The sequence below is a fragment of the Colias philodice genome, chromosome 29 (assembly GCF_061535455.1).
Source record: "Colias philodice isolate Cphi_HAF_F1 chromosome 29, ilColPhil1 Martin Lab GWU primary, whole genome shotgun sequence".
NCBI classification, from domain to species: Eukaryota; Metazoa; Arthropoda; class Insecta; order Lepidoptera; family Pieridae; genus Colias; species Colias philodice.
In genome coordinates, this window is record NC_143114.1 from 2,545,047 (window position 1) to 2,568,604 (window position 23,558).

Below are 23,558 nucleotides of genomic sequence, written 5' to 3' on the forward strand. Positions count from 1 at the left end.
TATCGGTGGCAGTATTAAAAACACTTATAAACGTTTACATAAATTAAGTTTGATTTCCAATTTCATCAGACAATTCTCCCTCAAAATAAAGTCTTTTCTATTAAATACTCTTTAGAGGAAACATTTAAAAATACGAGAGATATTTTGACGTGAGAACGTCTTATAATTCGATAGAGCCGGCTGCACGCACGAAAAAACATGACTCGTGCGGCGTTACCTCGCTCTGAGGCGTGCCATGTAAGGCTTGAAGTGCAAGCGAGAGCGCGGAACGAGCGACAAAGAAGCACAATCGGACGTTGTCACGTTCAACTATCGTCAGTAAACCGACTTTACAGACAACCAATTTTTGAAGTGACTGTGAACTTCTTTATCGGGGTTGGACAAAAACTTAGTGTAACATTTTTGCGTTACGCCGTACGCATGACATTTTTGCGTTACGCCATACTCCTGACATTTTTAAGGTCATAAAGAAGTTTCACTTCTTACGTGTGTACTCTAGTACACGCATACATTTTTTTTTAGCATTGATTTCTCCTTCCAGAGCATCAGAACTTGGCAATCTACCAGCAGCATCCATCCTAGTGGGTGCTGGCGCGGATGGCCGAGCGCACCCCGTCACGCGATATGGGCCACTATACATAGCGTGCTATCATGGACATGTGGATATCGCCACGTTATTGTTGGCACACTTTCCGGAAGCTGTTCAGGTGAGGAAAGATCTTTTTGGTCATTTGTTATTTTATGTAATTGTTCGTTTAATCCATCTGGCCCCGGAATCTCAGACACAATAGAAAATCTATTGTGTCGCGGCCGGATCTGGCCGTTCGGGGCTCAATGGGTTAATATGATTTTTTTACAGGAATAATTCTACAAATAACATCAACAGTTGTAGTGATATTCATTTGCGCAAGATAGGACAGTGTGATTTTTAAATTTTACCTATTTAATTTTACCACTGCATGCAAAAAGTGTATACAGTAGCGTCACTTGCAGTTCTAAGATATGCTGATTTCGTCACAGTGTTTAAACAGTGGTATAGTGCAGATGTATAGATAATATCTTCTTCTTCTGCTTTTTCCTTAGTGGCAACTCCCGATCGCGTTGAGGACGAATTCTGCCAATGTCAAGTTTTGCATAGACAATATCAATTTTAATCTTGCAAGTTTTTTTTATAGAAGGGGTTATTTATCACTATTTTATCTCTACATATTGTTGTGTTAATAAAATTATTTATTTGATTTATTACAGCAAGAAACAGTCGAAAAATGGCTGCCCCTACACGCGGCGTGTATCGGCGGTCACCCGGCGCTTGTCAAGTTGTTACTCGAGTACCAGTATCCAGACCATTTGCTGACTACTTACAAGTGAGTTATAGTGCTGTAGTTAGAGAGAAGAAACATTGAAAGAGAAATATATGAGTAAAACGATAAATATTACTTTACTAGCTGCTCCGCGCGGTTTAACCCCCGTGGCTCCGCTCCTGTTGGTCGTAGCGTGATGATATATAGCCTATAACCTTCCTCGATAAATGGGCTATCTAACACCGAAAGAATTTTTCAAATCGGACCAGTAGTTCTCGAGATTAGCGCGTTCAAACAAACAAACAAACAAACTCTTAAGCTTTATAATATTAGTATAGATTAAATGTGATTTTAAAATGATTGAAAAATATTTTGATTTTAAAAAGTTGTTTTCGTGGAGATTAGTAAAATTTTGCTGCAACATAAATAAGGCATTCCAGTTTTGTTTTATCATACAGAACCCAAACTTTCATTTTTCATAAGATTCAGCTTGGTGACAGAGGCAGAGGGTGCTGAGAGACAAACAGACAGACGGACAGTTAAGTCTTTTACCCTTTGAAGACCAGAAATAAATAAATAAATAAATATTATAGGACATTATTACACAAATCGATCTAGTCCCACAGTAAGCTCAATTAAGGCTTGTGTTGTGGGTACTAGGCGACGATAAAATATATAATATTATAAATACATATAAGACTAGCGGTCCGCCCCGGCTTCGCCCGTGGTACATATGAAAAATAGATGTTGGCCGATTCTCAGACTTACCCGATATGCACAGAAAATTTCATGAGAATCGGTCCACCCGTTTCGGAGGAGTATGCAGACTAACATTGTGACACGAGAATTTTATATATAAGATAACACCCAGACCCAAGACGTACAAATAATTGAGTTCATCACACAAATATTTGCCCTGACCGGGGATCGAACCCGGGACCGTCGTCGGCTCAGTAGGCAGTTACACACACAGCACTTTACCACTGTTTGAATTTGACTCGATTTTACTGTTATACAGTGACGCATCAGGTCAACACCAATATCGAATGGCGTTCGACGTCAACGCGCGTGACGCGAGCGGCCAAAGTGCACTTTACGTTGCTTGTACGTTGGGTAATGCGGCTGTTGTTGACGCGCTGTTGGACTTCTCGCTGCCGGCGGTCGGGCACTCGCAGGTTAGTGAGTGGGTGGGTAGAGTGAGTGGGTGGGTAGTGTGTGGGTGGGTAGAGTGAGTGGGTGGGTAGGAGAGTGAGTGGGTGGGTAGTGTGTGGGTGGGTAGAGTGAGTGGGTGGGTAGTGAGTGGGTGGGTAGAGTGAGTGGGTGGGTAGAGTGAGTGGGTGGGTAGAGTGAGTGGGTGGGTAGTGTGAGTGGGTGGGTTGTGAGTGGGTGGGTAGTGAGTGGGTGGGTAGTGTGCGGGTGGGTAGAGTGAGTGGGTGGGTTGAGTGAGTAGGTGGGTAGTGAGTGGGTGGGTAGAATGAATGGCTGGGTAGGATGAGTGAGTGGGTAGAATGAATGGCTGGGTAGGATGAGTGGGTTTGTAGAATGAATGGCTGGGTAGGATGAGTGGGTGGGTAGAATGAGTCTATGGATAGAGTGAGTGGGTGGGTAGAATGAGTCGGTGGGTAGAGTGAGTGGGTGGGTAGAATGAATGGCTGGGTAAAGTGAGTGGGTGGGTAGAGTGAGTGGGTGGGTAGAGTGAGTGGGTGGGTAGACTGTGTGGGTGGGAAGAATGAGTGGGTGGGAAGAATGAGTGGGTGGGTTGAGTGAGTGGGTAGAGTGAATGGGTGGGTAGGAAGTGGGTGGGTAGAATGAGTGTGTGGTTAGAATGAGTGGATGAGTGAATGAGTGAGTATTGCCATGACGCGACCTTTAAATTTTACTCTCAACGCGCTTAAAGAAGTTTCACTTCAAAAGCAGTCAAACTAACAACAACTAGTACTGCTAAAAATATTTCTTGTTGTCTGATATTTATATGTGATTTTGTCAAATTTCACAGGTATCGCCAAAAGAAACGAGTCCATCAGAACAGCGCATCACAAGTCCCCATCGGAGTGGCATATCGCTGGGCATTCACGCGATCGTCAATAAGCTGACTGGTGGAGGTAAAACGGTAATATCGGTTTTTCTTTTATATTTTAAAAATGAATTATCAATACGCGTTCCTACATTGTACAGATAAACATTGTTCGTACACACATGAACGATCCAATCCATTTTCAATTCCTTAATAGAATTATTACATTTACAATTTTAAGACTTAAATTTCAAAATTGGAAATCTAAATTCATGTTCGCTTTAGAAAAAAACGCACATTCCAACGATTCGACGCTTTGCTTATTTGAATTCGTCTTTAAAATTCGAATTTCCAATTCTTACGAATCCCGCTACGCATTCGATAAGATCCGATATATTCCTAATTCTTAATTCAAATTTAGAATGTCCACTTCCAGCCAGCACCAGACGCGGAGAAGCTCCGTTCTTTTTCTTATTCCTAATTCAAATTTCGAATATCCATTTCTAGCCAGCACCATACTCTGAGAAGCTCCATTCCTTTACTTATTCCTAATTCAAATTTCGAATATCCATTTCTAGCCAGCATCAAACGCTGAGAAGCTTCGTTCCTTTTCTTAATTCAAATGTGGAATGTCCTATTCCAGCCAGCACCAGACGCGAAGAAGTTCCTTTTTTCTTCTTAATTCTAATTCAAATGTCGAATATCCACTTCCAGCCAGCACCGGACGCGGAGAGGCGTGTCCGTCCGGTGCGCACGGACAGCGGGCGCGGGCTGGACACGTGCGTGGCGTGCGCCGCGCGGCTCGGACACGCGAGGGTGTTGCGGCGCTTGCTGGCGGCCGGTGCTAAGCCGGACGCGTGCGCGGTGAGTGCGGAGTTGCGGTGTTAGCAGCTCCATATTAGTTGTGATGTGGGAGGATAGTGGTTTTAGCAACTCTATATAGGTATGTGTGTGTTCGAGTGGTTTTAACAACTCCATATTAGATATGGATGCGATGAGTTCGGAACGTTTCAATGAATCATATACGAATGTCATATATTTTAAAAATAGGTTTTATTTTAATTAAATTTAGGCATATGTAATAGCTAATTAGGATTCAACATCATAATTAAGGTGCAGGGCTGGTTTTAATTAGATTTCTCCATTTAAAGAAATGAAAAAGGGATGGTTTTCTAATTTTTCAACAACGTATTTGATTGTAAGTTTGTATTAAAAAGAATGAAATATACAGGAGATGGTATCAGAAGCGGCCCGTGACACGCGTCGTCGTTCCCGCAGTGCGTCGATAACACGCGGTCGCGCTTCGCCCGCACCGCAACATGCGAACTACAATGATGACCGTGAGTTTTTGAATGAATGAATGAATGAATGAGAACTTTATTGTACACAACAAAATTACAGACATTACATAAAATAGAATACACATAAATTGCACAATGGGCGACCTTATGGCTACAGAGCCATCTCTTCCAGGTAACCCAACCAAGGAAAGCCAACGACAAATAGAGGAATAAAACCCAACCAACTAAAAAAATATTTCTCCCCAGGAGAAGGCTGGACAGCCCTAGCGGTAGCAGCTCGGGCTCGTAACGTACAAATAGTGGAAATGCTCCTCGCGGCCGGCGCTACGGACCCGGGGGGCAAAGCCCTGCGGGAGTGCGCGAGACACGGCTTGACTGACCTGGTGGCGGCACTGTTGGCTACTAAGGTTCGTATCGAGAGGATAGGCCTTTGGAATTACGAAGGTTTTTATGGTTCACTTTAAAATTCTGAGGTTACCAGTATTGGATAAAGAGGCAAAGATTTTTCATGGTAAATAAGTGAAACTGATACATGGTCTTGTGGATTGCCCTGAACCTCTCGCGCATAAAATAGAAGTTCCACGTCCTGCTAGCCGTTTGGAAAATAGGAAGTGATTTAAATTACACTATTGTCGTACTAACGTAGGTCAAAATTCTCCTTTATACAGGTACTGTTCGTACTATAATGGTATTAGGTCTAATTTCGATATTTTCTCAAGTTCTCTGGCCTCAGCTAGAACTAAAATTTACTCTGCATTGAGTGAATATTAGAGAGTTACTTGATTAAAGATTAAAGTTTAAAATTTAAAGTGTGTTTGTCTATAATCTGTTAGTATAAGTAGTTTCGATAAGCACGATGTGCTCACTAATTTAGGAATTACACCACAAATGTTTGTTTAGTAAATAGTTTTTTAGGATGTTTGTGTCCATTCCGAGTTGTGAACCAAATAAATAAAAAAAAAGATTTAATATAATTCTGTATATTATGTTTCGATTGGCATCGTTACCAGACATCTGTGATGTTTATTTGGGCATGATAATATGAACGACTATATTTCAATTTTCGCTATCGGAAATTAATTAAAAATGAATCGAATATAAACCAATTTCGTCAATCATCTCATTTATTTATTTAACATTATTTTTTCATCGATACACTAAGTATAGCTAGCTAGTGTTTATCAAAAAAGAGACGTCGATGTTGCATATAGTATGATGTAATTATACAGGCGTACCCCGACCCGGAGTACAAGCTGAACAAGTCAGCGCTGTCCGAGACAGTGCTGTCCGGGCGGGACGCTGACCCGGCGCTGTCTTTCAGCGCGCGCTGTCCATCCACGCCGGTTATGATCAACTGGCGTGAGCTGCGGTGCCAGCTGGCTAGACTGCGGTAAGTATCAGCGCTGACTGCTGATAGACAGTGCTGTCTGCTGATAGACAGTGCTGACTGCTGATAGACAGTGCTGACTGCTGATAGACAGTGCTGACCCGCGTCATTATCGATTATCGCGATTCATCTTTTATAAGGCCATGAAAGAAAAATACCATTTCTTCATTATGCTATTGTGACAGCAGAAAATATATTTTATCGCCTATTGGAGCAGAATTAAAACAAAAAGATGGTATTTTCCATCTCGTTTTAATTACAAAAAAAAACAAGTAGCATAAAATTTAATGTCATCATTAGTATTTTACAATTGATTTTTGATTGATGCTCTCAAACATTCTTTACTTATTATAAAGTATTGTTTTGAAATTATGTATTGTCCCTAAATAAACGATTTTTTTTATCAATTTCAGCATGAGCTGGCTCCGTGCCGCGGCGTTACGCGTGAATCCCAAACTAAGTGCGAGCAACCACGCCCTTTTAGCGCTAACTCGATTGGAAGTAGCCAATAACGAGCTAAGGGAACTGCCTCGAGAGCTGTTCGGGTTGACTAGCTTGAGGTTAGTGACGTCATTGGTTTGTGTGTCTGTATGTGTGGGGGGGGGGGGGCAGGGTAAGGGTGCTTTTTTCACCAAAAATGTTCGAGGAATATGTTTAAAAATAACCAATAGTGTCTTTTCAAACGCCAAACGCTTCAAACTTCACATTTTATGAAGCGATATGATTGTTTATTTACGCAAGACATTAAATTATACTTTATTTATGTTACTATCTCATGCCCGCGACTTCGCCCGCATTTTCAAAGAATAAACCGCATAGTTTCCGTGGGATTTCCTGCATAAAAACTATCATATGCGTTAATCCAAGTTACCCTCTATGTGTGTGCCAAATTTCATGATAATCCGTTTTGCAGATTTTGCATAAAGGAGTAACTAACAAATAAACATACCAAATTTCGCTTTTATAATATGAGTAGGATCACATGAAAATATAATTCAAATTTGTGAAAAATAAATAAATTTTGAATTTGAATTTGATTTTGAAAAATTTAAAATTATAATAAAAAAATATTACAGGTACTTAAACGCAGCTCAAAACAAGCTCGAAAGATTACCAACAGCAGATGATCCGTTCGAAGAAGAGTTGGACGGGAGCAGATTGAGAAGAAAGAGAGCGGAGAAGAAGAGTACCAGCGTGTACACAGCGCCTGTGCTGCAAGAGTTGTATTTACAGGTACTATAATATTTTTTTCTTCAAATAAAAAGAAATTGAAATTCTTTCATCTCTTGTCATAATAGATTAGATTCTCTTTTATTTCTCGTTTTTTTTTCTAGTTTTTGTGGCAAAATCCAAAACCAAGTTTTTGAAGGGAAACTTCTTTATCGGGGTGGGATAAAAATTTAGTGTAACATTTTTTCGTTACGCGTGACATTTTTCCGTTACGCGCCATCTTTTTCTTATCCCTACCACGCGTGATTCGACGTATTTCTGTAAAGTTGCATATAGTAAATTATTTTTTGAAAAATAACGTCATAAAGAAGTTTCACTTCTTACGTGTGTACACTAGTACACGCACACATTTTTTTTAATCATAAACACTAGAAAAAGAAATACGTCGCTTGCCCGCGTTGACTCGGGATAAAAAAATATGTTAGTCGGTAACTTACGCTAACGGTACCTTTCTTTCTAACGGTAATTTTCTCTCCAAAAGATTTTTTTAAATCGGTCCATTACTTTTTGATTTAAATCGTAACAAATAAATAATTTCTCTTTACAGTATTATTTTAGATAAACATTTTTCACACTTTCTTCCAGGATAATCGTTTAGAAGTACTCCCGCCAGAGTTATTTTCCCTCCCCTCCCTCACAAGTCTGGACGTTTCAAACAACAAATTAAGAGCATTACCAGCGAATATGTGGAGTGCGCCAAGTTTGCGGGATTTGAACGCGGCATTGAATCATTTGAAGGAACTGCCTAGTGGTGATGAGGTGAGCCAGCGTGGGCCAACTTGGCCAAACGTTATTTGTATCATACATTTCGCAAATATTCTTCTAGAATGCGGGATTTCAAAGCGGCTATCACTTGAAGGAACTGCCTAGTGGTGATGAGGTGAGCCATCGTGGGCCAACGTGGCCAACGTTATTTGTATCATACATTTCGCAAATATTCTTCTAGCTTGCGGGATTTCAACGCGGCTATCACTTGAAGGAACTGCCTAGTGGTGATGAGGTGAGCCATCGTGGGCCAACCTGGCCAAACGTTATTTGTATCATACATTTCGCAAATATTCTTCTAGCTTGCAAGACTTGAATGTTGTTTTATATTACTGAAACTTGGCCATTATATGGTTGGTACTGATCTCAATACAATATTTTTGCGTCCATTGGCGTAACAATCGCCTATTATAAGTTGATCAAATATGTCCGAGATGGCTTTATAAAAAATTCAAAATTCATTCAAATTAACACCTTATTGCGTGTCAGTAATGTTCCAAATCTAATTGTATTGTATACCCTGTTTAAATAAAAAAGTGAAAGAAAGTCCGAAGCAGAACACTGCCTATGCGTATATAGGCACAGTTTTTTTAAGAGCGATGCAGTTCATGATACTAGTAATTTGTGAAGCCTTAAAAATTTAAAAAATCTACTATTTTGGAACGAAGTTCCTTATCGCGCGGTACGTTGGCCAAGAGGGCTAGGCGAGCGTCACGAAAAATCCTCACGGTGAATTAGCATTCCTTCACTTACATATTTCATTTAAGTATCATTTAACTCCTAAATATTGATAATTCATTTATTTTAAATCAAATCAAATCAAATTTGTTTATTTGCTCGTATATGGTCATACAAAGGTGTTAATATACAATATTTATATCACATATACTGCCATTGTAAATGGCGTGCAAAAATTTTTGAAATTACAAATTAAATTATCAATAATATAGGTACAAATTAATACATTCAATCAACAACAGAAAAAAAGACAATAAATTACAAAATAAATACAAAATTACAATTAAATTATATTAAAACTCATACATTAATGTCATTATCATTCAAGTATTCCTTAACACTATAATAATTTTTAGCTTGTAGCAGTCTATATAGTTTATTTTTAAATTTATTCGATGTCAATTCTCTAAAATTATTGGTAAGTGATTAAAAATAGTGATGGCCATGCAATACGCATTGTTTCTATATAGCGCAAGGCGGATTTTAGGTGAGCGCAATCTTTCTCTATGCCGTGTGCTATTTGTTTGGTCATATTTATCAAAGAAGCTCATATTTTTTTTAACGAATAAAAATATTTACCTCCTATAATACTTATTTCAAAACGAAAGGAACTTCGTTCCAATCGGGTGTCCCACATTTGACACCTCAGGCTTTTTTTATCTCTATCTTACCCACATAAATTTTAAAATAATTACAAATTCTAAATATATATACATATAAATCTCGTGTCACAATGTTTGTCCTCAATGGACTCCTAAACCACTTAACCGATTATAATAAAATTCGCACACCATGTGCAGTTCGATCCAACTTAGATAGGATAGTTTAAACATGTAGGTACCACGGGCGAAGCCGGGGCGGACCGCTAGTCTAAATATAAATTTAATTTAATTTACAGCCTGTAAACGACTACATGTCGGACGCGAGTTCCCCCGCACAGTCCCCGCTGCCGGGCGCTTCGCCTTCTTCGAATAGTGCGCCTTTTGGTTTCTCTATGGGGGTAAGTAGTTTTTTCCTAACTTATCTAATATGTATATAAAATTCTCGTTTCACAGTTTTCGTTGCCATACTCCTCCGAAACGGCTGGACCGACTGAAATTTTCTTTGCATATCGGGTAAATTTGAGAATCGGCCAACATCAACAACATTTTTCATATGTACCACGGGCAAAGCCGGGACGGACCGCTAGCTTAATATATAAATGTGAATAGTTTATTGTTGTTTTTGATTGTACTTGAGTATTATTATACTTTTAGAAATGAAACTAATTTTAAAAATATAATCAATAAATCGTGATTACAATTCGTTAAAAAGCATTTCATTTCTAAGTCAGGTACTGGAGAAAGTTTGTGTATGTTAGAAAATTATGGTTAAAGTACAAATGGGTTTTTCAAATTGTATTACAACTACAACATAATTTTTTTGTAAATTTTGTAATCACTTCGTAGCTATGATATGATATTTTGTAATTGATGTAAAATTTATTACAAAAGGCTTTTTTAACCTGTTTTTCAGAAATCCGCCTCTCGAAGTCCGTCAATAGAAAATAGTGATGCGACCCCTGATGATGAAGATGTGCCAGTACTTGGCAACCGAGCTGGTAACGCTATGTAAGTATTTGTGAAAAACCTGCGAATATTATAAATAGCTTTTCACAAAATAGAGCATGTGTGCCGAGCACACGCGTCAGAAGAAAACTTCTTTGGCAAAATTCAAAGATACCAAAATCGTCGTCTTACTCCATGACGTGACGGTATTGCCATGACGCTACTTTGAAATTTTACTCTCAACGCGCCTAAAAATCTCAGTAATGAAGCTAAATATCGAGCTATATACGTATTAAATTTTCTTTCCGACTATGACTGACCGGTTGGCTTGGTTGGTAGTGACCCCGCCTTCCAAGCCAGAGGTCGTGGGTTCGATTCCCACCCGGGGCAAATATTTGTGTGATGAACATAGATGTTTACTCTGTGTCTGGATGTTAATTATCTATATAAGTATTTATTTAAAATTATATATGTATGTTTATCAGCCATCTGGTTTCCATAACACAAGCGAAAGCTTAGTATGGGATCAGATCGTGCTGTGTGTGAAAATTGTCCTGAAATATTTATTTATTTATTTCCAGCTGGTCAGAAGCGAAACGCTTACACGCATGGCGCGGGGCCCGGGCCCCCAGCCCCGCGCGGGCCCCCGCGGGCCCCGGGGCCAGCTGCCTGGCGTCCCTCAACCTGTCGCACAACCAGTTCTCGTGTATCCCCCCGCCGCTCGCGTGTAGGGCCCCCGCGTTGACCAGGCTCAACATGGCTTATAATGGGTTGAGGTGAGTTAGATAATGAAAATGAAATTGTTATCACACATCATATCATATTGTTATATTTCCTCTAATTGTTGGGTTGCCTGGTAGAGATCGCTACCTAGCGATAAGGCCGCTCTTTGCTGTTTCTGTAGTCTTGTCTTTGTTACATGTATTTATGTATTTTCAATGCAATAAAGTATAATAAATAAATAAATAAATAAAATTGTACGAGTTAATACTCTGCCTACAAGTGAATGAGGCAGAGTTTTGAATAATGCAATAACTTTAGCGGCCCCGGGGCCAGCCGTTTAGCAATATACATATAGAAAGAGTCTTTTTAAAATATAGATTTCTACAAATAATAACGATTGACGTATAATAAACCACAATCGTGTCAAAAAATTGTCCGAATCAAAACTCTACCTAAACGTGTATAAGGCAAAGTTTTGTAACGAATGATGCAATAACTTTCGCTGTCGGCTAAATTTTTTTTTTCACAATAATTACTACGTAATGCGAATTTAATGTTTTGAATTGTTTATTAGGTCGATGTCGTACGTGACGTCATATCCAACGAATCTCCGCCAACTGGACCTTAGCTATAATGAAATCACGTGCTGGCCGAGTTTGCCACAGGTGAGTTTTGTTATATCACACAGAAATATCTGTTTCAACTTAGTTTTTAATCTATTGCATAGCTTCTATCGCGGGCCTTGAGCGTGGGGACCGAATCCAGAAATTTAGTAACGAAAAACCTCACGCTCCCCACTCCGACGGACATGGAGGTGTGGCTTGAAGGCATAGCATGCAATAGCTTTACCGCGGCAGTCCCCGAGTGCCACACGTCTTTTTATTATTTTTCTATGTTTATTGTCCCGGCAGGTGGACAGTTTCGGCAGTTCAGTAGGGTCCCCGCTAGCGTGTTACTGCGGCAGCGGGGGCGTGGGACGGTCCCGGCCCCGCTCCGGGGGCTCCGTGCGGTCACAATTGTTGAGTGCGGCCTGTGCTGCGAGACGACACTTGAGGTTGGAGGCGTTGAGGACTTTGGTGAGTGCGAGTGTAGGATTTATTATGATTTGATTTGCCTTATTACATTATAAAACAGAATTTTGTACATATTATATAATAATAATATTTATTTATTTTAAGTACTTACTATAAAAATCTAGATTCACAATTAGATCAAAATTGTTTCAAGCAAAATTCTGCCTTTGCGTCATTTAAGCAGAGTTTTCTAAAGAAAGTAACAATAGACTTTACTGTCAGGAAATAAGGTGTTAATTTCAATGAATGTTTTATACAACACCGCCCTGACATTTCGACATTTTAATAGATAATTGTGAGTAGTTGTTAACTACGTACTAAATACTTAAAATATGTCAGTACGTGCTATAGGCATTATTAAACCATCGTCTAATCCAACTTAGACGATGGATTCATAACGTCACAGCCAAGATTATTTTTACAATACATTGAAAATCGTCTTATAAATAAACAATTTACAGAATTAACTCGGTCTTCATACCAAATCATTTCGTCGACACCTTATTGTCACATTATTATGAAAGTGAATACAAGTAATATAATTACTTGATTAATTTTATCTTTCTTTATTCCAGATCTTAGCAAACAATATGTTAACACGCATTCAACTTACAACAGATGATGATGGCTTGGCCCCGCCCAGTGATCACCGGAATGATGATAATGATGATGAATGGGTGAGTTTGTATGCTCCATATCCCGTATAGACCCAGTTTGGTACTTTATGGGGTATCTTTCTTTAAGACATACAGACAAACAGACAAACAGCGATAAAAGTAAAAGAAAATACGAGGATAAGGTGATTTATGAATTATATTACAGATTTTTATAACGTGTAAAATTGATTTAAACATCAAACATGTGCGACAAAATCGTTTTATCGTGTACAAAATATGCCATAGATATCAAAATAAAAAATGGTTTCAATTCTCTTATTTATAAATCGCAAAAGTTCGGATATGTACATAGCAAGCAGCGTGCGCTGCAGAGAACGCTGTGTAGTAGTAAGGCCACGTTAAATAAAATGTGTGCGTGTACTAGTGTACACACGTAAGAAGTGAAACTTCTTTATGACAATATTTTCCAAAAAATAATTTACTATATGCAACTTTACAGAAATACGTCGAATCACGCGTGGTAGGGATAAGAAAAAGATGGCGCGTAACGGAAAAATGTTTCACTAAATTTTTTTCCAACCCCGATAAAGAAGTTTCACTTCAAAAATGGAGTTTAAATATTTGTTTTTTTTTTTTTTTGTGTATACTCAATACTGACTTATAAATGAATTAAATTATTCTTTCCAGTCTGAAGGAGAGTGTCGTCTAAAGAGCAGACTGCTTTTCCCTCTGCTATCTATGCTCGATGTATCGTGCAATCTGTTGAGATCAGTCCCACCGGCCATACACTTGCTTTCCAACCTGGCTGTGCTTAACTTGAGCGGGAATAAAGGTTTGTATTTCAAATTCAAATTCAAATTCAAATTCAAATCATTTATTGCATACCAATACATTTATACATACATATTAGCAATCTTATACAGATATTGCAATACAATAGGTCATATTATATTAAAGTTAAGTTTTCTGTTAATTCAATACTAATACATAATATAAAGATTTGCATATTGCACCTACGCGCACTTAATAATTAGACAATATAAAAAGAACGAAATTAAAATCTTAAGACATTTTTGTTATATCATGATGTAGTATATGTACTATAGGAGATGATAATGAACTATATAGATTATGCGGCTTTGCTTGTGTTGTACCCGAATACAAAGGGTCTAAAAAAGTAAAACTAGAAAAATAATATTTATCGACTTAACTTAAAAAAAGCGGAAGTTTTTATACAAACTGTCTTACAAATTTTTGATAATTCTTACATTATACGAGGAAGCATGGTGCAAAATAAAGTTTTTAGTCATGACAGTCTTATCTGTGACTTGATTTTCGTACTAACATATTATTTTATTGTATTTTCAACCGGCTTCAATGAAAGGAGAAGTTTCTCAAGTCGACTGTATTTTTTTGTGTTTGTTACGTCAGAACTTTCGACTGGCTGAACCGATTTTGATGATTATTGTTTGGACATAGATATAACAGACCTGCCGCCCCAAATGGGGCTCCTCACGCGCCTCTGGAACCTCAACACGGTGGGGTGTTGTCTCTCGGAGCCCCTCCGCTCCGTAGTGCGCGGGGGGCGAAGTCGCAGTGTCGATGTGGTCGGGTTCCTGCGGTCGGTCCTGCATGAGGCGAAGCCCTATGCTAGGATGAAGCTGATGATTGTCGGTGTTCAGGTTAGTGGCGGCTGGACGTGTAGACTTAAGTGTTTTTGAAGTGAAAACTTCTTTAGCGGCGTTGAGCACTTTTTCTGTAATGGGTATAAAATCTTAAACTCGCGTCAGGACACGTGACCTGCTCGAAAAAGCGTAAGACGGATACCATTCCAAAATATCAAACATACTCAGCGTTAATAATCAAGTTTTCACTTCTGCCGGCACTCCCGGAGTGCAACCCGTCTTTTTTTATTGTATAATTTGCGTGTTAGTTTAAAATATACCTAAAAAATCACTTATACATTTTTGAATGATTGAAAATGGTAATAAGTTAAACTGAAGTGGTAATTTAAAACTTATTAGGTTGTTTAATGCTGAAATTTAAATATATGTTGATAAGTGTCAAAGATTGTATTTTCAGTGAAGTATGTATATTTTAAAATTATATTTACATTTGCAGGGAATTGGTAAAACCAGCCTTTTGGAGTGTCTTCGTCAAGAATCTGCAATACACCACAGAAGGAAACCAACTGATGTAAGTAAAACTTTAAGTGGTTTTTCAACACTTGGTTAAAGCTTCTCCATCCATTCAAGTAATTAACAATAATATGAAAATGTCACCTGTAAAATGTCAAAAGTCGGACTTAATTTCAATGATTGCTTCTCCTTTAAACTACTTATTTTCTACGACATTAGTTTCTAAGACTGCTACCACTTTAACTTCTACTTCTTTTGCTTTTAAGACTTTAACTTATACCACTTTTTCGACATCTTCTTCTTATAATTGCACTATTACTACGAGTTTAATTATAATTCTATTGTTACTGTGACTTTAATATCTATAACAACATTTCCCAGCACTGGGCCAAACGTATAGGCAACAGAAGCACCCGTGGGATGTCCACAGTGGGCGTGGACATCGACTAGATGACTTTTTTCTCTCATTATTGAGCTAATACGATTCCCACTTCAGTAATTTAGTTTCTACGACTGCTACCATTTTAACTTTTACTTCTACTACCTTCTTACAAATATACGCTTTTAATATATTACTTACATATACGTTTTCCCAGCACTGGGCCAAACGTATGGGCAACAGAAGCACCCGTGGGATGTCCACAGTGGGCGTGGACATCGGTTGGTGGGTGTTCGAGCCGCAGCGTGCCGCTAGAGGCCCGGTCACTTTCAGCACATGGGACTTTGGCGGGCAACATGAGTATGTTACTATTTATTTATTAAGCGAAACTTCTTTAGGCGCGTTGAGAGTAAAATTTCAAGGTCGCGTCATGGCAATATGATTACGATTTTGGTATCGTTGAATCTTGCCAAAGAAGTTTCACTTCTGACACGCCTCTCTTCACGACTTCTGTACTCTTCTCACATTGCCATGACGCGACCTTGAAATTTTACTCTCAACTCGCCTAAAAAAGTTTCACTTCAAAGAAAATTGGGATTCATGATGATGATAACTAAATTAAATTATAAATTCGATATCAAATTAGTTATTTCAGAAATTTTATTTTCAACTATTTCGCAATATTACAACTTATATTTTCAGATACTACGCGACCCACCAGTACTTTTTATCGCGTCGTTCCCTCTACTTGGTCGTGTGGAAAGTGCCAGACGGGAAGAAGGGTTTGGCCACCGCTCTACAGTGGCTTAGGTAACCTATTTATATTGTATAATTTTAGAACTAGTCGTTCGTATCGGCTATCTACTACTATCTATAAAAACATCATAAAATATATCCTTTGTACATCATGGATCCAGTAGTTTCGGTGCCTATTCAATTCAAACAGTCAAATCTTTCCTCTTTTTAATATAAGTATATTTTTTGTCAAAAAAATAAATGATTGATAAACTCTTTTCTTATTTACTTGTGAACATTATTATATTAACAGATCTATACAAGCCAGAGCACCAGGATCCCCCGTTATCATGGTTGGCACGCACTATGATCAAATTATGAATGTAAGTCTCCGTTTGTTATTCTTCTAATAGATTAATTAAAACATACAATAATAAATAAAAATAAATTATAGAATATTAACCATTTTCTAGAACGTATAATTATTATTGAACTTTTTAACTTCTAACCTTACCTAAGGCAACAACGTTTATATCAACAAAAAATGTTCTAACTTTTTGTAAAGTGTAGTGTCCATCTTCAACTCGATTAACTCAATTATAAGTTTGTGACGATGGATGTATGTGTATGTATATGTATGTATGTTTGTTACTCTATCACGCAAATACGACAGATTACAATGAAATTTAGCATACATATAGAGGATAACTTGTACATACGATAGGTTTTATCCCGTAAAACCCACAGGGACGGGTATGCGGGTTTTTCTTTGAAAACGCGGGCGGAAAGCTACAAGTTTATAGTTATTATAATTTTGATGTCTATAAAAAATTCTAGTTATTATTATATTTTATTTCAGACAAATCTCCCAGAGAGTGAAAGTCCCATGGCCTTACAGAGGTTAATTCGTGGTTGTGTCATGGGAGCACCAGATGCCGATAAATTGGGATTGCCCAGGGTTTTAGATACTATAGAAGTAAGATAAAAATGTTATTTAGTAATGTAGTTGATAATAAAATTAATATAGAGTCGGGAAAACATCGTTTTATAAAGAGGTTTATACATTGGTAAGCTCGTTTAAATATGGGTAGTAGGCAAAAATAATATTTTATTAAACTGTCACTTAAAATTTTGTGAATTTTTTTTTTTCAGATTTTTACCGTAAAAAATTATTGTCTGAGAAAATTTTTCCAAATTTTTGCCAACAGGAGTTCCCGCCTCATAATTAATTTTTTATATTCTTTAAAAATTCCTTATTTATAAGCATTTGAGTGTTATAAAACTAAATATTAAATTATTGTATTCCAGGTATCATGCAGCACGAAGCACAATATAAAACTGTTGGCTGATATCATATATTCAGTCGCGTTCAGTGTAAAACCTCCAGGTAAATATTATTATGGTTATTTAGAAGACCTTCATATCACTACATAGTATAAAACAAAGTCGCTTTCTCTGTCTCTATGTCCCCTATGTATGCTTAAATCTTTAAAACTACGCAACGGATTTTGATGCGGTTTTTTAATAGATAGAGTGATTCAAGAGGAAGGTTTTAGTATATAAATTTATTATGTTTAAGACAAAGCGGGCGGAAAGCTAGTCTTTTTTTAAGCAGTTTTCTTGCGCTGTCGAGTTAAAGCTAAAATGTTATTTAAATTGTGATAAATAAAATATTTGCACTTTGTGTGCAATCTATACTTAAGTTAAAATGCGATTACTGATATACAAAATATATTTGCAATAATTTTAAAACCTTATCTCCAGGTAGCAAAGAACCGATGCTAGAACAACGAGTACCGGCAACTTACCTCGCGTTAGAAGAGTGCGTCAGTACACTCGCCGCTGAGTTGAAAGAGCCCGTGTTGAGACACGACCAGTATAGACGATTGGTGAGTTTATTAGGGTAATAAATAATAAATAAATAAATAATAAATAAATAAATATTATAGGACATTATTACACAAATCGACCTAGTCCCACAGTAAGCTCAATTAAGGCTTGTGTTGTGGGTACTAGGCGACGATAAATATAATATTTAATAAATACATATATAGATAACACCCAGACCCAAATAATTGAGTTCATCACACAAATGGCACACACACACAAATGGAAGGCTCACGTCAAGAAGAAGCGAGAAGAATTAGGCTTGCGCTATAAGAAATTGTATTGGCTTCTTGGAAGATACTCCCAGTTGTCGATACATAATAAGCTTCTCATATACAAACAAGTCCTCATGCCAGTATGGACGTATGGTATTCAGCTGTGGGGCTGTACCAAAAAAAGCAACATTAACATAATACAACGTTTCCAAAATAAAGTACTGAGAGACATTGTAAATGCCCCCTGGTACATCCGTAATGGTGACCTCCACCGTGACCTAAAAGTGGACACCGTGGACAAAATTGTTCAAAAACATGCAGAAGCTCATCAACATCGACTTCATCATCACGTGAATGTTGAGGCTATCCAGCTCCTTGATACCACGGACCTAGTGCGAAGACTAAAAAGGACTAAACCTTTTGAGTTAGTGTAGTGATAAGTGAAAAGTGAACAGTGACAATTATCTGTATACCAAAGCACACGAGCAAAGTGACTTACTTCCCCTTAACAGACACTAAGCAAGTGACAATGGACACTCTCTTAGAATAAGTTATTTAGAAATTTAGGTTAACATAAAATTACTTATTAGTCTTGTAGGCTAGATTGTAATTTGTATAAGGTGCTATTTTAATTAGCAACCTTATTTAATAAAAAAAAAAAAAAAAAAAAAATCACACAAATATTTGTCCTGACCAGGGATCGAACCCGGGACCGTCGGCTCAGTAGGCACTTACTTTACCACTGCGCCAACCGCGTCGTCAAGGGTTAGGTTAGGTAGGGTTATTTGCACTTACACACACAGTCACACACACGCAGACACACACAAAAGCAAGCATATGGTTACTCACGCACACATGTGCGTTCACAAGTACTAATATGCGTAGAAACGCACGCTCAGGTGAAGACACATGTTGTAGCGAACACTGCAATAATATATGCAATAATATTAGTACACTCGACGCTAAGCTGAAAGAGCCCGTGTTGAGACACGACCAGTATAGACGATTGGTGAGTGAGTGGTTTAAACTACGGTTCGTACGCACGCACACATACGTGTGTACACACGTACGCATGTGCGTACGCATGTAAACGCATGCATAGTGTATACGCGTACACTTTGCGTACACAAGCAAATATATGTGTACAGACGTACGCATGAGCTAAATCTATGACACTAGATAAAATATACACAAACACATATAGATACAATTAATACACAAAAATTAAGTTTTTACCTGTAATGTAAAGATCATATTTTTTAATTTAGTCACTTATTTACAACGACATATATTATCTACACTAATATTATAAAGAGGAAAACCTTGTTTGTTTGTTTGATTGTAATGAATAGGCTCATAAACTACTGGACCGATTTTGATGAAATTTGGCACAGACAATCTTTAGACCCTGAGAAAGAACATATTTTTTATTGCAAAATATGTACCACGGGCGAAGCCGGGGCGGACCGGTAGTAACATTATAATAACAGTATGTATGTATAAGACATTATATTATTTTTTTAATATAATTCAATTTCAGGTGACACAATACATGCAGCAGAAGAATTTGAAAATGTTCAGAGACGCGGCGGAGCTGCATCAAGCGACTATGTTTTTACATGAAAATGGTAAATTCTTTTTTAAATTTTAAATTCCAATTATAACACCATTGGAAATCATATTTTTTAGTGCGTTGAATTTTATCAACTGTCTTATATGGTCTAAATTGTATTATTTTTAATGCAGTTTGCACATAAATATTATCTATAAATAAAAATTAAAATACATTTGATAGTTATTGAAAGCTATATCGACCAAAATGAAAAGAAAACGTCAATCTGTAGATAATTTTATATCAATATATTGAAAAATGTTATTTACTGTAATGCTGTATTATTACGAATAAATAAATAAAATATATCTCCCCCCTTTCCCCTCACAGGTATCCTCCTCCACTACGACGACGCGACACTCAAAGAGCTATACTTCCTCCGACCGCAGTGGCTGTGCGACATTCTAGCGCACGTCGTCACTGTGAGAGAGATCAATCCGTTCGCTAATAACGGTAAGTGCTTATTGACTTCACTTGTATGTAACCAACATATATAAGTTTTTTGTATGTTTGTATGTAACCGCACTTTGACCTTGACTCGATTTTGATACACTTTAGACTGACAGATTTAGTTCAAACTTTGTACACTTGTCAATGGATCAAGAACAATTCTATTATTAAAAAACGTTTTTTTATTATTTATCCAAAAAATACTATTCATTCGACGTTATTTTTTGGATTTGTTAGTTCAGAACTTTCGACTGGGTCAACCTATTTTCATGATGCTTATATTATTTGTTCCTTGACAATTCTCAAGTTTTTTAATTATTTTTTTCAGGTATAATGAAGGTAGAAGACCTAGCGCACGTGTTCAAAGCATCCCCCGCGTTGGGGGGCGGGGAGGAAGCCCGTTCGCTGGGCGTGTCGCTGCTGAACAAGTTCGAGCTGGCGCTGTGCTGGGACGGGCGCGCGCTGCTCGTGCCGCCGCTGCTGCCGCACAACGAGCCGCAGCTGCCGCAGCCGCAGGTCAGTGCACTAGAGTGGTAATAATAAAAATAATTCAAAGAAAGAAAGAAATATTTATTTGATTCCTCAACAAAGCTAGCTTTTTTTTACTGTGTGATAGGGAAGCGCTTGACCACGATCTCACCTGATGGTAATCTGAGATGTGGCCTATGATGGAGCGCGCTTCCCTAGAAGGTACCCGTTCACTCTTCGCTTGAAGACCCCCATATTGTACTCGTCGGGGAACACATACTCAGAAAGCATGTTCCAGTCCCTCGCGGTTCGGATGAAGAATGACGATCCGAACCGCTTTGTCCGGGTACATGGAACGTCCACCATATGGCGATGCCTAGAGTCTGTGCGCCTCGACGATTGATGGAAAAAGCTATATAGCTATGTTCAGACATAATAATCATACCAAAGAATCGTTCTGTAGCGACATGAAAGACAGTCAATCAAACACACTTTCGTATTTATAACGACTTCTCACTTACAGCTCGCTCTAAAATCCCGAACATGGCCGGGCACACCGCGGCGCATGTTCTCGAGTACGTTATCCGCTTGTGATGACGGTAGAAACAATGATATGGTCACACGTGAGTATAAGATAGATCTAACTTTCTCTTCTGACTGTATAATACGATGTTTTTTTTATGAAATATGAATTTCTTAAGACAGATCTGTTAATTACTAAAATTTCAAAAATATTGAGAGATGTGCGTGATTTATGGACTCTCTTAATAGTTGTGCTGTCATAGACAGCAAAACTAAAAAATGTGTGCGTGTACTAGTGTACACATGTAAGAAGTGAAACTTCTTTATGACCTTATTTTTAAAAAAATAATTAACTATATGCAACTTTACAGAAATACGTCGAATCACTCGTGGTAGGGATAAGAAAAGATGGCGCGTAACGGAAAAATGTCACGCGTAACGAAAAAATGTTACATTAAATTTTTTTCCAACACCGATAAAGAAGTTTCACTTCAAAAAAAATACTAACCTGAGCAAATATATTTACCATTTGCACAATTTTAAGTCACTTCACAAGAGAATCTCTTTCAGAGGAATGCGCAGGAGGTATCCTCCTCTCCAGCCGCGACGGGGGGAGGTCACTACGCCGAATCCTACTCATGTCATATGTTCTTTGCGGGTTTTGAGTGCGTTTTTGTGGAACTATTGAAATTTGACAATTTAGAAAGAATGCCCTGTATTTAGTCATCTCCATAAACCACTATCGACAATTTTACCTCTTTATTTATATTCCAGCGCAGTTTTAAGTCACTTCACAAGATTATCTCTTTCAGAGGAGTGCGCAGGAGGTATCCTCCTCTCAAGCCGCGATGGAGGGAGGTCACTACGACGAATTCTCCTCATGTCGTATGTTCCTTGCGGGTTTTGGGCGAGATTGTGTGCGCGGCTTTTGGCAGACGGAGCGTTGGCTGCGGCCGCTCCGGAGTTGTATAAAGTGCCGCAAGAGGTTAGTTATAGTGTTAAGTATTATATTTCTGATGAAGAAGTGTGATTTTGAGAAAAAAAACTCGGCACGAACACACGTGTCGGAAGTGAAACATTGACAAGATTCAAAGATACCAAAATTGTCGCCTTATTCCATGATGTGCGCGTGGTGTGGCGTGGACGGTATTACCATGACGTGACATTGGCCTAAAGAAACCTAAAGAAGTTTCTCTTCTACTTTGTGTAGAAATTTTCCTTATATCATGTTTATCAGTCGAATTTATTTATTTAGTTTGCTATTGCATGTTAATTACTTGCCATTTAAAGATAACAATGAAATTGTCCTAGCTTCGTGTGTATTAAATTGAATTAGGATTTTTTTTTATTTTGATTCCATTACAGGAGAAAATCTTCTAAAACGTTTGTATTATTTTTCAATGAATACAGGATATAAAATATTTAACATAAACTATAATTTATATGATGATATTAATTTATTTTTCATTAATTGAGGACAACAAGCGCATGTATTAATAAGATGTTATGTTCTGATTTCATTTTATGTAAACCTTTCATTTTAATTTAATAGAGAAAATAATAAATAATAATAAAAATCTTTATTGACACAATAATTATAAAGGTCTAGATAATGAATCCTTCGGCTCCCGAACTAGTTTAAAACTGTGTCTCAGGAGCCAGAAAATGCTTCAAGTGTATGCTTTATAATTCTATTATTAAGTCAGTCATAAAATTCTGCTTCTTTTTGTATAGAAACAATTATTAAATCTATTTAAAATACGATTAAAAACCAACCAAACGCTTCCAGATCGAGCTAGACGAGACCTCCTCCAAAGCCCTGGAACTGGGCTGGTCATGGAAAGTCTGGAAGACGGGTGTGAAGCTGGTCTGCGGTCAGTTAACCCTGCTCTCACTCCGGGAGATCCCTCCCACAAAGGACCCACTGTTGGGTAACCTCGCGGAGGAGGTGGAACCCGAGGAGATTTATCATCAGATGAGGTGACTGGGCTTTTTGAAGTGAAAACTTCTTTAGCGACGTTGAGCACTTTTTCTGTAATGGGTATAAAGTCTTAAACTCGCGTCAGGACACGTGACCTGATCGAAAAAGCGTAAGACGGATACCATTCCAAAATATCAAACATGCTCAACGTTAATAATCAAGTTTTCACTTCTGCCGGCACTCCCCCAGTGCAAACCGACTTTTTTTAGTTCTGGTAATGGAAGATAACTTTGTAAGATGTAGATGTGTAATTAGGGTTACTCAAACTCAAACATTTATTTATTCAATTAGACTTCTTATAAAAGTACTTTTGAATCGTCATAACCTTTTTTATATACCACCGATTCGGAAAGCAGTATCTATGGAGAAGATCCAGCAAGAAACTCCATAGTTGCTCTTTTAAAATCAAGTCAATTTGTTTTGTAAATTTATATTTGGTCCTTCGAGGTTCACAAACGAATTTCCAACCGAAAAA

General features: G+C 37.8%; 1 protein-coding gene across 9 annotated transcripts in view; it reads left to right on the forward strand.

Annotated features, from left to right (window-relative positions):
* The window catches only part of Lrrk (Leucine-rich repeat kinase), a 147,950-nt gene that overhangs the window by 22,971 nt on the left and 101,421 nt on the right, over positions 1-23,558 (forward strand). For all 9 annotated transcript variants that reach the window (XM_089712745.1, XM_089712743.1, XM_089712744.1 and 6 more), the window contains 32 exons: positions 542-707; positions 1,249-1,364; positions 2,320-2,476; positions 3,298-3,411; positions 4,030-4,179; positions 4,547-4,655; positions 4,863-5,023; positions 5,846-6,006; positions 6,417-6,563; positions 7,080-7,236; positions 7,819-7,992; positions 9,635-9,736; positions 10,252-10,346; positions 10,865-11,059; positions 11,581-11,671; positions 11,918-12,082; positions 12,655-12,756; positions 13,384-13,528; positions 14,176-14,378; positions 14,818-14,892; positions 15,431-15,573; positions 15,916-16,023; positions 16,262-16,331; positions 16,808-16,924; positions 17,257-17,335; positions 17,713-17,837; positions 19,591-19,678; positions 19,993-20,115; positions 20,441-20,628; positions 21,104-21,203; positions 21,915-22,087; positions 22,892-23,082. In XM_089712745.1, coding sequence (XP_089568871.1) covers positions 542-707; positions 1,249-1,364; positions 2,320-2,476; positions 3,298-3,411; positions 4,030-4,179; positions 4,547-4,655; positions 4,863-5,023; positions 5,846-6,006; positions 6,417-6,563; positions 7,080-7,236; positions 7,819-7,992; positions 9,635-9,736; positions 10,252-10,346; positions 10,865-11,059; positions 11,581-11,671; positions 11,918-12,082; positions 12,655-12,756; positions 13,384-13,528; positions 14,176-14,378; positions 14,818-14,892; positions 15,431-15,573; positions 15,916-16,023; positions 16,262-16,331; positions 16,808-16,924; positions 17,257-17,335; positions 17,713-17,837; positions 19,591-19,678; positions 19,993-20,115; positions 20,441-20,628; positions 21,104-21,203; positions 21,915-22,087; positions 22,892-23,082 — 4,290 coding nt within the window. The remainder of the gene's footprint in view (positions 1-541; positions 708-1,248; positions 1,365-2,319; positions 2,477-3,297; positions 3,412-4,029; positions 4,180-4,546; positions 4,656-4,862; positions 5,024-5,845; positions 6,007-6,416; positions 6,564-7,079; positions 7,237-7,818; positions 7,993-9,634; positions 9,737-10,251; positions 10,347-10,864; positions 11,060-11,580; positions 11,672-11,917; positions 12,083-12,654; positions 12,757-13,383; positions 13,529-14,175; positions 14,379-14,817; positions 14,893-15,430; positions 15,574-15,915; positions 16,024-16,261; positions 16,332-16,807; positions 16,925-17,256; positions 17,336-17,712; positions 17,838-19,590; positions 19,679-19,992; positions 20,116-20,440; positions 20,629-21,103; positions 21,204-21,914; positions 22,088-22,891; positions 23,083-23,558) is intronic.